General features: G+C 47.6%; 1 protein-coding gene across 1 annotated transcript in view; it reads right to left on the reverse strand.

Annotated features, from left to right (window-relative positions):
• Positions 1-7701: 7701 nt before the first annotated feature.
• Positions 7702-12555, reverse strand: part of PODXL (podocalyxin like) — a 31455-nt gene continuing 26601 nt past the window's right edge. The window contains exon 8 of the mRNA XM_077807180.1: positions 7702-8528. Within this exon, the coding sequence (XP_077663306.1) occupies positions 8334-8528 (195 nt within the window). The 3' untranslated portion in view covers positions 7702-8333. The remainder of the gene's footprint in view (positions 8529-12555) is intronic.

The raw sequence follows: 12555 nt of genomic DNA on the forward strand, positions 1-12555 counted from the left end.
AAGTAGGAAAAGGCCCAAGGAAACAGCAGCAAGAGGTAGGACTGTACAGGGACTGTGGCTGCTTGTTATAGGGTCCCTGGGCTGGAATGCAGTGTAGAGGGTGGGTCTGGGTTTCCCTCCCAGCCACTAGGAAGTGGCAAGGGCTTGGCTATGCCAGCCAGTGGGTCTGGACTTTGAATTCCCCAGAATGGGAGGACCTTAGTGACCTGGCAGGAGAGCCACGCCATGAAGAGGAAACCGCAGATCTGGGAGTGAGTAGGGGCTGCAGAGCAAGGCAGGATGGGGAGAAGATGCCACTGGAAGGAGAGCACAACCCTGGAAGAGTTCATTTCCAGGGTGGCCAGCAGGCGGTGCCACTCACAGTGAGTGGACCCTGTGTCAGGGATGTTTAACTCAAAGCAATCTTAAATATTGGAAATGTACTTGCAATTTATGCTTCATTTGTGGCAATGTTCCTTTATCGCAAGCAGTCCCCCCTTCGCCCCAACCAAAAACTAAGTCCTGTTTTACACACAAGAATGTTTATTGACAGAAATACATGGTGTCTTCAAAATATATTTTGTAGGAAAATGCAAGAATTACAATCTCTACAATCCAGTTGCTCAGTAACTTCCAGTGTAAATCAGACTCCTGTCCCTACGAGAGATGCCACTCTACAGCACACAAGATAGCTGTATTGTGTACATGTGAAACATTCAACAACAAAATAGCCTCTTTAAACATGTATTTTCCCTCCCCACAGTCTGTTTTGGGTATAATTTTTCTGTGGTGGCAGTAATATAAACCTCCTGTCAGCTGGACCATGGCATATGACTATGAGCATAAAATATGCATTATTTACACTTTCCTTCTATGATTCTGAAAATAGAAGTCTTGCAAGAACTTGTCTTATCAAAATGTGAAGGTAACACTCTCTATTTGTACAGTGTATCTTTAGGTTAAAGCTATTGTTTTTGGGAGGATTTTCATTTTTTTGGTCTAACACATAATTATGGCTACATTATACTATGAAGTTTTAAGGCCAAATATGCTCAAAGTTGCATTTTCTAGTTCTCCTATTTCCTAGCGGACTTTGAAGAACATGATCTACTCTGCATCACTTTCCATTCTTCACAGGAAATCTTTATTTAAAAAGTGGGAGGGGAAAAAATCTATATTTTAAGTTTCTTGTGGTTTAAAAATATGGTGTTATGGAAAAATAAATAAATTTCACAATTCCCCTTCAAATGTTTAGTCACTGCTTGCTGAGCAATGTTGTTTGCTCTGAATGAGACCTGTAATTTCAGTGTCAGGCCCTGGGCCTGCACCGTGTTCCTCCAATCTGTGATATCAGGTCTCTGCACCCCGTTCAGCAAAGCAGTTAAGTATAGATCTGATTTCAGTAGGGCTTAAGCATGCACTTAAAGCTGAGAACCACTTTCTGCTCCAAGTGCAAGGCGCATATTTTTGATCTTGCCTCCTCTAACATAAATAGCAACATGTATATTTAAAAAACAAAACAAAAAACACCCTAGCATGCCTAAACGTGTGGTTTTCGCCTGTGGTTAGGGTGAGAGAACGAGACAGATGTTCGTCACGTGGCAGAAGGCACTCGGGTGCTCTGGTGATGAGCATGGTATAAGAACATACATAGAGAAGAAGTTAGTTGAATAGGGATGATTTGCTGAATTGAGGACTTTATGATGATATCCTGCAATTAAAGATTCCTTGGCACAAACAAGCAAGAGAGACCCAACATTATGTAAAAGGGCAGCCACACAAGCTTGCAAATGGCTGAGTTGTCCATTAGAACAACTGTGAATCAACATGGTTATGAAAGTTATTGGAAATGCTGAGACTAGCTTCTTAAGGCTTTTTGCATCATCACACCAGCAGGTTGAGCCTGTTTAAATATGAAAACAAAGCTGCTTGTTCTAATGCGACAGCATGCTTCAAAGCCTGTCACTTGGCCACTGTTGGTCAGCTTTAGCCATCCCGCTTCACCCTAGAACACAGCAAGTCTTCTGGGCCTACCACAAATCTTAATCTGCAGCTCCCATTGGCAAGCTATAGCCTGAAATGAACATCCCCTTAGTTTGGGTCAGATTCTCATCCCCCTGCTGCAGGCGAAGAAATACTTGCCTGTGTGAGTACTCCTAGCCATTTCAGTGGGGCTGCTCGCAGAGCACTGGGCTCTGAACCTTCGCTTTATTTCCCCCCCAAAGCAGTGCACAAATATGCAAAGTGTGCTAAGTACATTGCCATACCACTAGCAGTAATATTTACATATTGAACATACACTTGTTTACCCACTTTTCAGACTCTTTCAGTGTATGAGAGAAGGGGGAAGGGTTACTTCATATCAGAGAGTTTACCGATTCCTTGTACTGGGTATTCAGTTCTGGTCGAGATCCCTTCCTCCCCCCTAACCTTTAACCTGTGTGAATACCTCGGATGATTAACACCTGAGACTCCAAAAAGTCTGTTACTTTTTCACCATTCCTGCTGCTCTGCACTTTTCTTGGCCTGGATAGAGAAATGCGTAACACTCCATGCATAGCTCTCTTCCTCAATAAATCTGAACCCGCTCTACCAACGAGAGTAAATATTCCCCTGGATTCACAGATCAGGATCTTGGGTAACATTTTCCCATATTTGTACGTGTCAGACATGTAAACACCTTGGGCCCATTGGCTTTCACTCACAGTAAGGCTCCTTAAGTGTCTTTTGCTTTTGAAAATGGGACTTTGGTGCTGTTTCTGGAAACTTTACACTTTGAGAGCACAGAGATTAAGGGCCAGATTTTTAAAGGTACGTAGGTGTAACGCTGACAGATCCTGGGTGGGATGAAACCTGGGACCTCTGAGGCTTAGTGTATGAGCCTCTACTGCATGAGATAAAAGCCATGTGCTGCTTAGGTGAGGCTGTAGCAGACTCATACATCTCTAGATGGTCTCGGTGCCACTAGAAGTGGACAGAACATATCAAGCAGGCCTGGGTTACATACTTCCCCTACCTCAGGAAGCACGTCCCAAGCTTCAGAGACTTCCCTGTTATCCTGGGCAAGCTCCCACTTGTAACTGAAACCAATGGAAGTTAGGTGCCTAAATACCTTTTAAAATCCACCCTGAAGTGTTTTGCCCTAGGTTTCCGAGCCAGGGCTAGAACCTAGATCTCCAGACTCCCAGTCTAATACCCTGTCCTCAAACCACACTGCCTTCGAATGAAGGAGGTTATTTTCATTTTCTGCATTTCCTGATCCAGCACAAGACAGTCTCTGGGTTCACAATGGTGCAGATTAAATTAAAGGGACACGGTCCACTTGAGCCTGTTTAAAGTAACTTGTTACCACGACACCTGCCCACGCGACTTCCTGTCACCTATTGTGGTTTCAAGATCTGGTTCCTGTCTTTTAAAATGTTCTCACTGCTGCTGTTGTGTTAAAGACCCACAAAAACAAGAGAGGCTGGTTACACAGGGAAACTGAACTTGATCACGAACAAACTGAAAAGGCAGAGGAAAAATGATTATCTAATCGCTTTCCGTTACAGAAGATGAACAAGATGGTCCTTGCAACAGTCGAGAGTACAGTGTTTAGGGCCAGAAGTGAAGTGAGCTGTAGCTCATGAAAGCTTATGCTCAAATAAATTGGTTAGTCTCTCATGTGCCACAAGTCCTCCTTTTCTTTTTGCGAATACAGACTAACACGGCTGTTACTCTGAAACCTAGGGCCAGAAGTGTGATTCCTGTTTTAAAGTGGATGGTGTCCCTTTAAAAAGAGAGCAGAAGTAATCGTTTTGGGTTTTGTACTGTGAAAACCTTTTTTTTAAAAACGCACCTAAATTTGGAGCCTAAATAAAGTCAAGCCCTTTTCAGAGAAAAGGATAAATTATTGGGGCTTGGGGAGTTTTTTGTAAACATTGGTCTGAAGTTCTTATGTAGGCAAAAATCCCTTTGATTTAACCAGCCTTTCTGCCAGCCCAAGGGCTATCGGGGCTCTGTCGTAATGTCTGAAACAGATAATGGGTTCTTCAGCACCAGCACCCCAGCCCTACGCCATGAGCCACACAAGGATCCTCCTTGCACCTATCCCGAGCTCCACTGACTTCGGTGAGCTGCAAGGTGGGCGTGAGGGTCTGCCGGGGCTGATCAGATGGCAGGATTGGGGCCTAGATACCCTCTTTCTTGTACCCGCTCAGACTTCTGCTTCTTGCCTTCGGTGACGCCTTTTGCAGATTCTTAAAATTAAGCCTGTGCTGGAGGGAGACTTGATAAATAAGAAATCTGGGAAGAAATTCAGAACTTGCTCAGGTTTAGTTCCTGTAGACAAAGCAGCCCTGGGATGATGATGGGTCTTAGGGGAGAGGAGGGAGACAAACAGACCCTGCAAACTCACCGCTAGATCAGACTTTTTAAAAAAAAAAAAAAAAAAGTGTCTTAGAAATGTGAACTCTTCTTTTCCCTCCCCCAGCACCTCCTGGAATGAAATTTTGATCTGTCCTGCAATCCTGGTGTATTTCAGGCTAAAGCAGTGATGCCCCCTCTAGTGGCTGGAATCTGTACAGTAGCTTGACTTGGCGACTGCCCCCAAGCTAATGCCGCTGCTCCTTTTGCTCATACTTTATCCGCTGGTCCATCCCTGCCCATGACCCAAGCAAGGGCAACACTTAAGAATTGCTCTAGGGTGCCCAGCCATGAGGGGGAATAGCGCTGTACTGTGTTAACGTGAGTGATGCTAGGCTGACCGCAGCAACCATGACCTTGGAATTTAAGTGCAGCTCCCTGTGGTTTGCCTTCTGCTGATACCTCTCAAGGCTCTCGCAGGTTTAGATGCCCTGCCTGGCACAATCCAAATCAATAGGTAGGTGATTTCCAAACTGTTTGCCTCCTAAGGTGGCGACATGAAGAGGTGGCTTTTGCTTCACTGACACTTCCCCGCTGCAAAATCTCATGAACACCTTAGCTGTGGAATGTGTAAACCAAATTGGCCACAAAACAATAGTTTGTGCAATTCATAGCTGCCCTTTCATCTCCGCTACAAGCAGAAGCTAAAGCAAATTCTCTTTTGATTTATAGGTGACTGATGAGTTTGTGGGAGCTGCTAAGCAGAGGAACCTGCAGCCCCAATTATGCATAGGTGGGAGCAGAGTGTAGCCACCCTTCTCTGTAATACAGAGGTGCAGCCTACAGGGACCACAGGTCCCAGCACATTTTGATCCAAGTGACTAGGCGGCTCAGATCAAAAGAATACTGCATGTTGGGAGATGTAGTCTCCACACCCTGCACTTCTGTTCATCCCGGCTGTTACACTTTTAACATGCGCCAGGACACCTGCCCGACGTAGCTCACTGGTGAGTTCTCTATGCCTTCAGCAAACCCATAACCCAGCTGGCTCGTGAGAAATTGCTGTGATCGTTCTAAAGTAAAGTAGACGCTACGCTGCAGAGTGGATTTAGTGAAATGGCCTTTTCCTGGGCGCCTTTGTTAATAAACCTTTGCGAAGTGCCCAGAGCAGTGGGGCTTTTAAAGAAAAAGGTCTGAATGTCCAAATCCAGCCCCGGATTTGCCACTGAAGTAAAGTCTTTTCAGCGTGCATCTCAGCACCATCAATCAGCAAACACAGGCTTTTAAAGAAGAAACACTAGAGGGGCCATCCAGACATACCAGTAATACCAGCCTCGTTTGAGAGGTAAAACGGTAACAGAATTGAGGGAACTGTCTGCATGCAGGTGAGAACACTATCCATGTGCTTTTCTTTGCACTTACATTAACTTTTCACAATGGCTGACTCCATATTTAAGAAAATATCCTACACGCACATCTGTTTGAGGCTTTGCAGTTTGTATCTCTTGTAACGTTTTAGATTAAATATTAAGTCAAGCCTTCAGAGCTTGATGCAACCTTCATTCACCTTTCCTACCTTTGAAATCTGTTGATTTCAACTAGGTGTGTGAATTGGCAGAAATTCACCCGTGCCAACTGGATCTGGATAGGACATTGGGCGAGCTCCTCCCCTCATTGATTGCTGAGTTCTCTTTTCCCTTGCAGCTTGGCAGAGCTTTCAAATGAACTGATTGCACAAAACTCTGCCAGAAATGGGACTAGCTCACTTCACTCAGACCAGCTCTAATTTTGGCACCGACTTTAGGTTCCCAGTTCCACTGGGCCCTAACACATTCTTCTGCTTATGGCACAGGGAGATTGCTCGTGTGTGTTTCAGCAGGTCAGTTTCGGTCTGTAAAACAGCCTCGATCTGTTTTCTTCTAATCCTGTGTTGGGGGCCTTTGTAGTGTTTCTGACTGATCTCAGGAGTGAAACAAATGTCCTTAAAGGAAACCTGCAGTGATTCGCTGACGAGAGAAGCGATTACTGCCCACCATGGAACAGATGACTGGTTTGGCTCTTTCTAGAAATGCCTGTTGCCATTTCGCTGTCTCTCTAATAGTGACTGGATTTGCTCTGAGAGCTGCCGGTGTTACTAACGCTTTCCCCCTAGGAAGGCATGTGTGATGCCGCAGGGTCAGAGCTGGCGGGGGCTAGCCCTGTTCTGGCACATGACAGATTTTCAGGTGTGTAAGAGAATTTTTGGGTTAACAGCAGCTACTTCACTAAGTTTCTCCCCAGCACTAGCCCTTGCCTTACATAATGAGTTTGAATCTCTCCTTTCCATTCATACATTCTTGTCAGAACTGCATTTCCGGACTCTGCCTGCGCACCACACCATCAAGATGGTAGTTTCCTATTTGCCTGCTGTTAGATGCCTTTTATCATCGGTGAGAAACTTCAACGCGCGTTTTGAGTGACTTTGTCATTAGCTACAATGATGAAACAGGGAGTTCAGTCCTGCTTCAAATGCAGATCTCACTAAGGACCCTTACTGCAACCCTCCCTAAATAAGTGGTGAGCTTCCTACGCACTTGCCCTTTAAACTTCTATGACCTTTGGGCTAGGAGCTAAAAAAACAGGCTTGGGAATTTCATTTGAATGGCAGAGGCAGAGCAGGTACCTCTTGCTTAGCCTGTTTATGGACACGAGTCCAGCCCAGAATTAAATAACTCTGTTTTATTCGCTGTAGTAAGGACACTATGGTATCTGAAAAATGCTGCATTTTAATGGCTTGAGAAGGCAACATAACACGGCAACATCTACCTACAATGGCTAAAAAACCCCAGCAGAAGTGCAGTCTTGGAGCCTTAACATCACCCCTGTCCTGAAGGAAGGGTGTATCTGCAGTGTCAGTCACACTGCAGGCCAGGAAGGGCCATGTAGGACAGAGGGAGTATTAAGGACCCAGGAGTGATCACTGGTGGGTGGCGGGGGAAGCTTTGGTGAATGCAAAGCATTTTCCATAGGGATTCCAGGGAGACTTGGCAAATGACCAGGCAATCATGTGGCTTGGGATGAGGGCAGTCGCTGCTCTTTCCCTTATCTCCTGTGACTTAATAATTGGCACGTCTATAAAGCTTCTCTCCATATAACAAATGGGAAAAACAAAACCACAGAACACCTAAGTGACTTCTTTGAGGTCACACAGAATGGACCCCCCCCAAGTCCCCCGATTATCCTACCCCCAAGCTCTCACCACTAGATGGCACTGCCCCCTCATTTGATTGGAGTGGAACCTGGAGGTCTGACTATTGAGCTGCAGGTGACGGTGGAGTTTACATGGGGGAAAGATCCTCCTTCTCCTGGGGAGCAGTGATGGAAAAAGAACAAACAGGATGCAGAGGCTCACAATGTACTGGGCACTGACACCAGGTGATGCACATGACAGCAGAGCAAAGAGTTGACAGTAGATCGCGAGCCCTTTGCCTCCAGCCCTTCCACCCTGAGTAGCATCCTTCGCTAAGGCAAATCCGCTATGATGCTAACTTGGTTTCTGGAGTACCCCATTAGGCACCAGAGGCTTCTGATCATTCTGTATCCAGGGTTCTCAGCCCGGGCAGGGGGTCATGACCACTCTGCCCTTCCCATAATACTAGATCCAGCTAGACAGAAGGGGTCCCAGTATGGAAAAGGATGAGAAGCCCTGCAGGAGGCCATCAACTCTCATCCTTTTGCGATGGCCAGAAGCTGAACTTTCTTGTCTCCTCTAGTCAAGGCTTAAATACAGGCACTCTCGCGCTATAGAAGCAAAAATACAACCTAGTCTGGACAGTGAATATGTTTTGATTGAACGACGTTTGGGCCAGAGCAAACTCCAGGCATGGTCTCCTGCCTCAACGGGGCATTCAGGCACCAGTGTGTCTCCTTGCTCCACCGGATGCTCCAAGCGATGGCACTTGTGGCTCTGATCATTTTGGGGCTGCTTTTTTGTTTTGTTTTTTGTTTTTGCTGGTAGAGTTTCATGTCACTTATAAATGCGTGTCCTCCTCTCCCTCCAGCTCCTCTTTTGTGAGGTTGTCCATGGGGACAATCCAGCTGTCTCCCAGCTCCCCGTTCAGGTTCACCTTCTTCTCCTGCATCTCTGAGGAGGTCTCCATCACCTCCAGGGTCGGGTTGTCATGGTAGCCATTCTCCATGGTCTGTAGCTCTTCTGTCAGGCGTTGCTGGAAGGGGACAAGAGAAAAAAAAACACAGAAATCTGTGGTGAAAACGAGTGTGTGGTCGGTCTGTGGATAAACGTACAGCATTTCCTAGCTGCCAACCTTATCCTCACAGCATCTGTCCACACTGCACAGTCATCTCACAACCAGACATGTTAGTGTGACATTCCTGGCGATGACCAAAACTAGACTAGTCAGGGGTGCTGTAGGTCAGGGTGGAAGTGCGCAGCAATGGGGATGGAGGGGCATGGACTGGAGCAGGCTGGGGTACTGTGGGTCAGGACTGAGGTACCGTGGCGGGGCTCTGTGGAGAATCTTATAACACATCTGCCAGCTATGCCTGCCTTTGACGCTAGGCAATCAGTGAATTTTAAAAAGAGAGTGAGTCTGAAGTGCAGTGCAGCTGGTGGCTCGGTTCTACCTCAGCTCCTCACGCCCAGGGCCAGAGACGGGCAGTCTCCCCGGCTCACCTCACTAGCTCCTGATTCCTTCAGCGACGCCTTTCCTGAGCTCAGCGACACATCGTCATTCAGAACTAGCCTGCTCCACTCTGTTTTCTGCACCTGTCTTCCTGGCATTCCCAAGGCAAGAAAAACCCTGCTCTTCAGGTCTGAACCTTCTTTAACCGGGGCCACCCTTGGTTTACAGTGCACTTAGTCACAAAGTGCCTCTATATAAATAATGCTATGGAGTCCTATCTTAGTCCTCTGTTACAGAAGTCATAGATGGGAAAGGACAAATAGCCCATCCGCTCCATCTCCCCTTAGCCATGAAGAATTGTTCTCCATTCTATGCTCCCTACTGTCTTTCTTGTCCAGGCTCGTCCCAAGGCATTGGGATTCACTATTTCATGCCTGATTCACCTCATCTTTCTAGTGATATGGTGCCTGGAAATGAATCTGATGCTCTAAGAACGGTCACACCAGAGCGGCAGGGATTATTAGTTCCCTGCTCTGGCTGTGATGCCCAAGCATGTGCAGCTGGATATTACGCCGGCTCATCTTGCAGCTGTGTCTCATTGCCCACTCCCGTCTAACTTGCTGTCCATGGTCCCTCTGTTGTCTCTTTGGGCATTGTTGCTCCTCGCAGGTGTCTTGCACTGGTCAGGTGCCTGAGGGAGCATCCCCCAGATGTCCTCACATGGGTCTTTCCCAGTGCATATTTCTTTTCTGCCCATGTTTCCGATCTCTCTCGGGCTCTTTAGAGGATTTGTTTGTCCTGGTTGGTTCTTACCACTTCTTCCAGTTTTGTATCATCAGTCTGTGTTCTGAATGGGGTGTTCTAGCCATGCTCCTAGCTCAGCTATGATGCTAACAAGCCATCACTATAGAATGTGGATAGACTTCTGCCCCAGCTACACTGGTTTACCGTTACCTGGAGTTTTGCCTTTTACTAGTTCTTCGAGTGTTCCTATCCAAGCCAGTTCCAATAAGACTTTAAGAGACGCTACATCAAATGCTTTGCTAAAATCCATTTGACATAGAAACATAGAATATGAGGGTTGGACAAGACCTCAGGAGATCTAGTCTAACCCCAAGCTCAAAGCAGGACCAACACCAACTAAATCATCCCAGTCAAGGCTTTGACAAGCTGGGCCTTAAAAACCTCTAAGGATGGAGATTCCACCACCTCCCTAGGCAACCCCTTCCAGTGCTTCACCACCCTCCTAGTGAAATAGCGTTTCCTAATATCCAACCTTGACCTCCCCCACTGTAACTTGAGTCTATTGCTGCTTGTTCTGTCATTTGCCACCTCTGAGAACAGCCGAGCTCCATCCTCTTTAGAACCCCCTTTCAGGTGCTTGAAGGCTGCTATCAAATCAAAGAAATGCTATCTTCTCTGCTGCAGACTATATAAGCCCAGTTCCCTCAGCCTCTCCTCGTAAGTCATGTGCCCCAGCTCCCTAATCATTTTCGTTTCTCTCCTCTGGACTCTCTTCAATTTGTCCACATCCCTTCTGTAGTGGGGGGACCAAAACTGGACACAATACTCCAGGTGTGGCCTCACCAATGCCGAATAGAAGGGAATAATCACTTCCCTCGATCTGCTGGCAATGCTCCTACTAATGCAGCCTAATATGCCATTGGGCTTCTTGGCAACAAGGGCACACTGCTGACTCATATCCAGCTTCTCGTCCACTGTAATCCCCAGGTCCTTTTCCGCAGAACTGCCGCTTTGCCAGTTGGTCCCCATCTCAGTCCAGAAAGCAAAGCAATTAAGTTTCTGGCAGGATTTCTTCTTTATGAAACCCACCGATTATGCTGCTTATTGCTCGTGGCTCTGTATAGTTATTTGGTGTTCCCCTTCTCAGTTTGACACTGGGTGGAAATTGGCCTTCTGGGCTGATAACAGCCAGGATCACCCTTCCTTCATTTTTTGGGAAATCGGCACTGGATTATACTTGCTCTTCCCCTACAAACTCCTCCCCTGCCCTGTGGACTACAGCAAACTGGCCAGCGGGATGACTGTTCTACCAGGCTGAACGTGGGCGCTGAACCCTCCCATGTAATGCGGCCCATAACAATGAAAGACACAGCAGGGACCAGGGCCCAGAGCACATGTCAGAATGGTGGGTTCTATCCAAACCTCTGGCACTGACCTGCTGTGGGACCTTGCGCTTCTGCCTCTGATTTGCCTACCTTCCACACTCCATCTGTCTTGTCTATATGGAAGAGTTGTTGTGTGGGCGGGATATTTGCTTTGCTACAGCCCACGGAGCAAATTTAAGCTGCTACAGTTATAAGCGAAAGGAATCACTATTAATATAGTGGCATAACATCTGCCCCATCCCAATCCGGGCACTCATTCCTGTGTGTGGCTTTTTTTTAAATTTAGCTTGGGGTATTTGGGAAGGGGCTTAAGCTAAACCAGAAAAGCTGTTCTTCTACCAGAATCAGAGCGTGCACACTGGTGGGGTGGGGTTATATTGGTCCGACTACATGGACATAACTGGCACAACTTTCCTGTGTAGCCCAGACCTTAGGCAATAAGCTCTTCAGGGCTCAGAACTGCTGTCGGTTATGTGGCCGTACAGCACCTTGCACAAACAAGGCCTACTAGCTGCTACTGTCAGAAATATTAAAAGCCAGGCTGCTGCTATGGCAACTCCTCGGGAGCCAGCAGCTGGAAGTGCTGCTTTGTAAATAAAGCCAGCAGCTCTCATTGGCGCTCACACAACTCAGGCCGGCTGCATTCACTTCCATCACTTACATACTGCAGCAGGAGACTCTTCGGCGCTGCGTCCGCAAACCGCCCGCTTCTGAATGGTTCCCTGGAGATAGATGGGGAGCTGAAGCGGGTGTTGATCCCAGCAGAGCATCACTCAGCCCAGCCCATCTCCCCATATCTCTCAGAGCAGGGTTTCTTAACCCAGGGGTCGGGACCCACAACTAGGTTGCCAGAATGTTTCAAAGGGTCACGTGGCCGCTCCTGTCCCACAGGGCTGGCTGAGCTCGCCTCCCTGCTCCGGGCACTGCACCCTCTGGGGTCCCAGCACCGCTCAGGGTTGGCCCAGCCGCCATGATGACGGGAGTCTGGGTAGGCCAAATTTGAGTGAGTGGCCCTGCCACCCCATGAGCCAGACCACAGCTCCACTCTCACAAATTTAGTCCAGTCAGGGGTGGGGCCAAACCTGAGCCACGCGGAGAGCCAAGCCCAGCCAGCCCCACAGCACTGGAGCTGCCGGAGCTGCCACTGTGGGGTGAGTGCTGGGCAGGACCCAACCCTACTTGGGGGCAGAACAGGTGCTCTGATGATGTCTAAAGAAGGCCTGAAATGTATTTGCCAAGGGGAGAAGAGAGATCATCTGCTTGTCTTTTACATTAGATCTTCACGCCTCATCTGCCCCGGAAGACACCTGTGGTCTAGTCCCTTTAGTCCCAAGAGGCTGAGAGCTGAACCGTGTAGCTCAGCTACATGGGAAGGGTTTGCTCTGATGTAGCTGCACCGGTGGAAATCCACGGCGCACGGCTCCTCAGCTGATGGGCAACGGTTTCAAAGAGGGGTAACTACAGCAGGGAGGGGATTTTCA

This window comes from Eretmochelys imbricata, chromosome 1, assembly GCF_965152235.1.
Source record: "Eretmochelys imbricata isolate rEreImb1 chromosome 1, rEreImb1.hap1, whole genome shotgun sequence".
Classification (NCBI taxonomy): domain Eukaryota; kingdom Metazoa; phylum Chordata; order Testudines; family Cheloniidae; genus Eretmochelys; species Eretmochelys imbricata.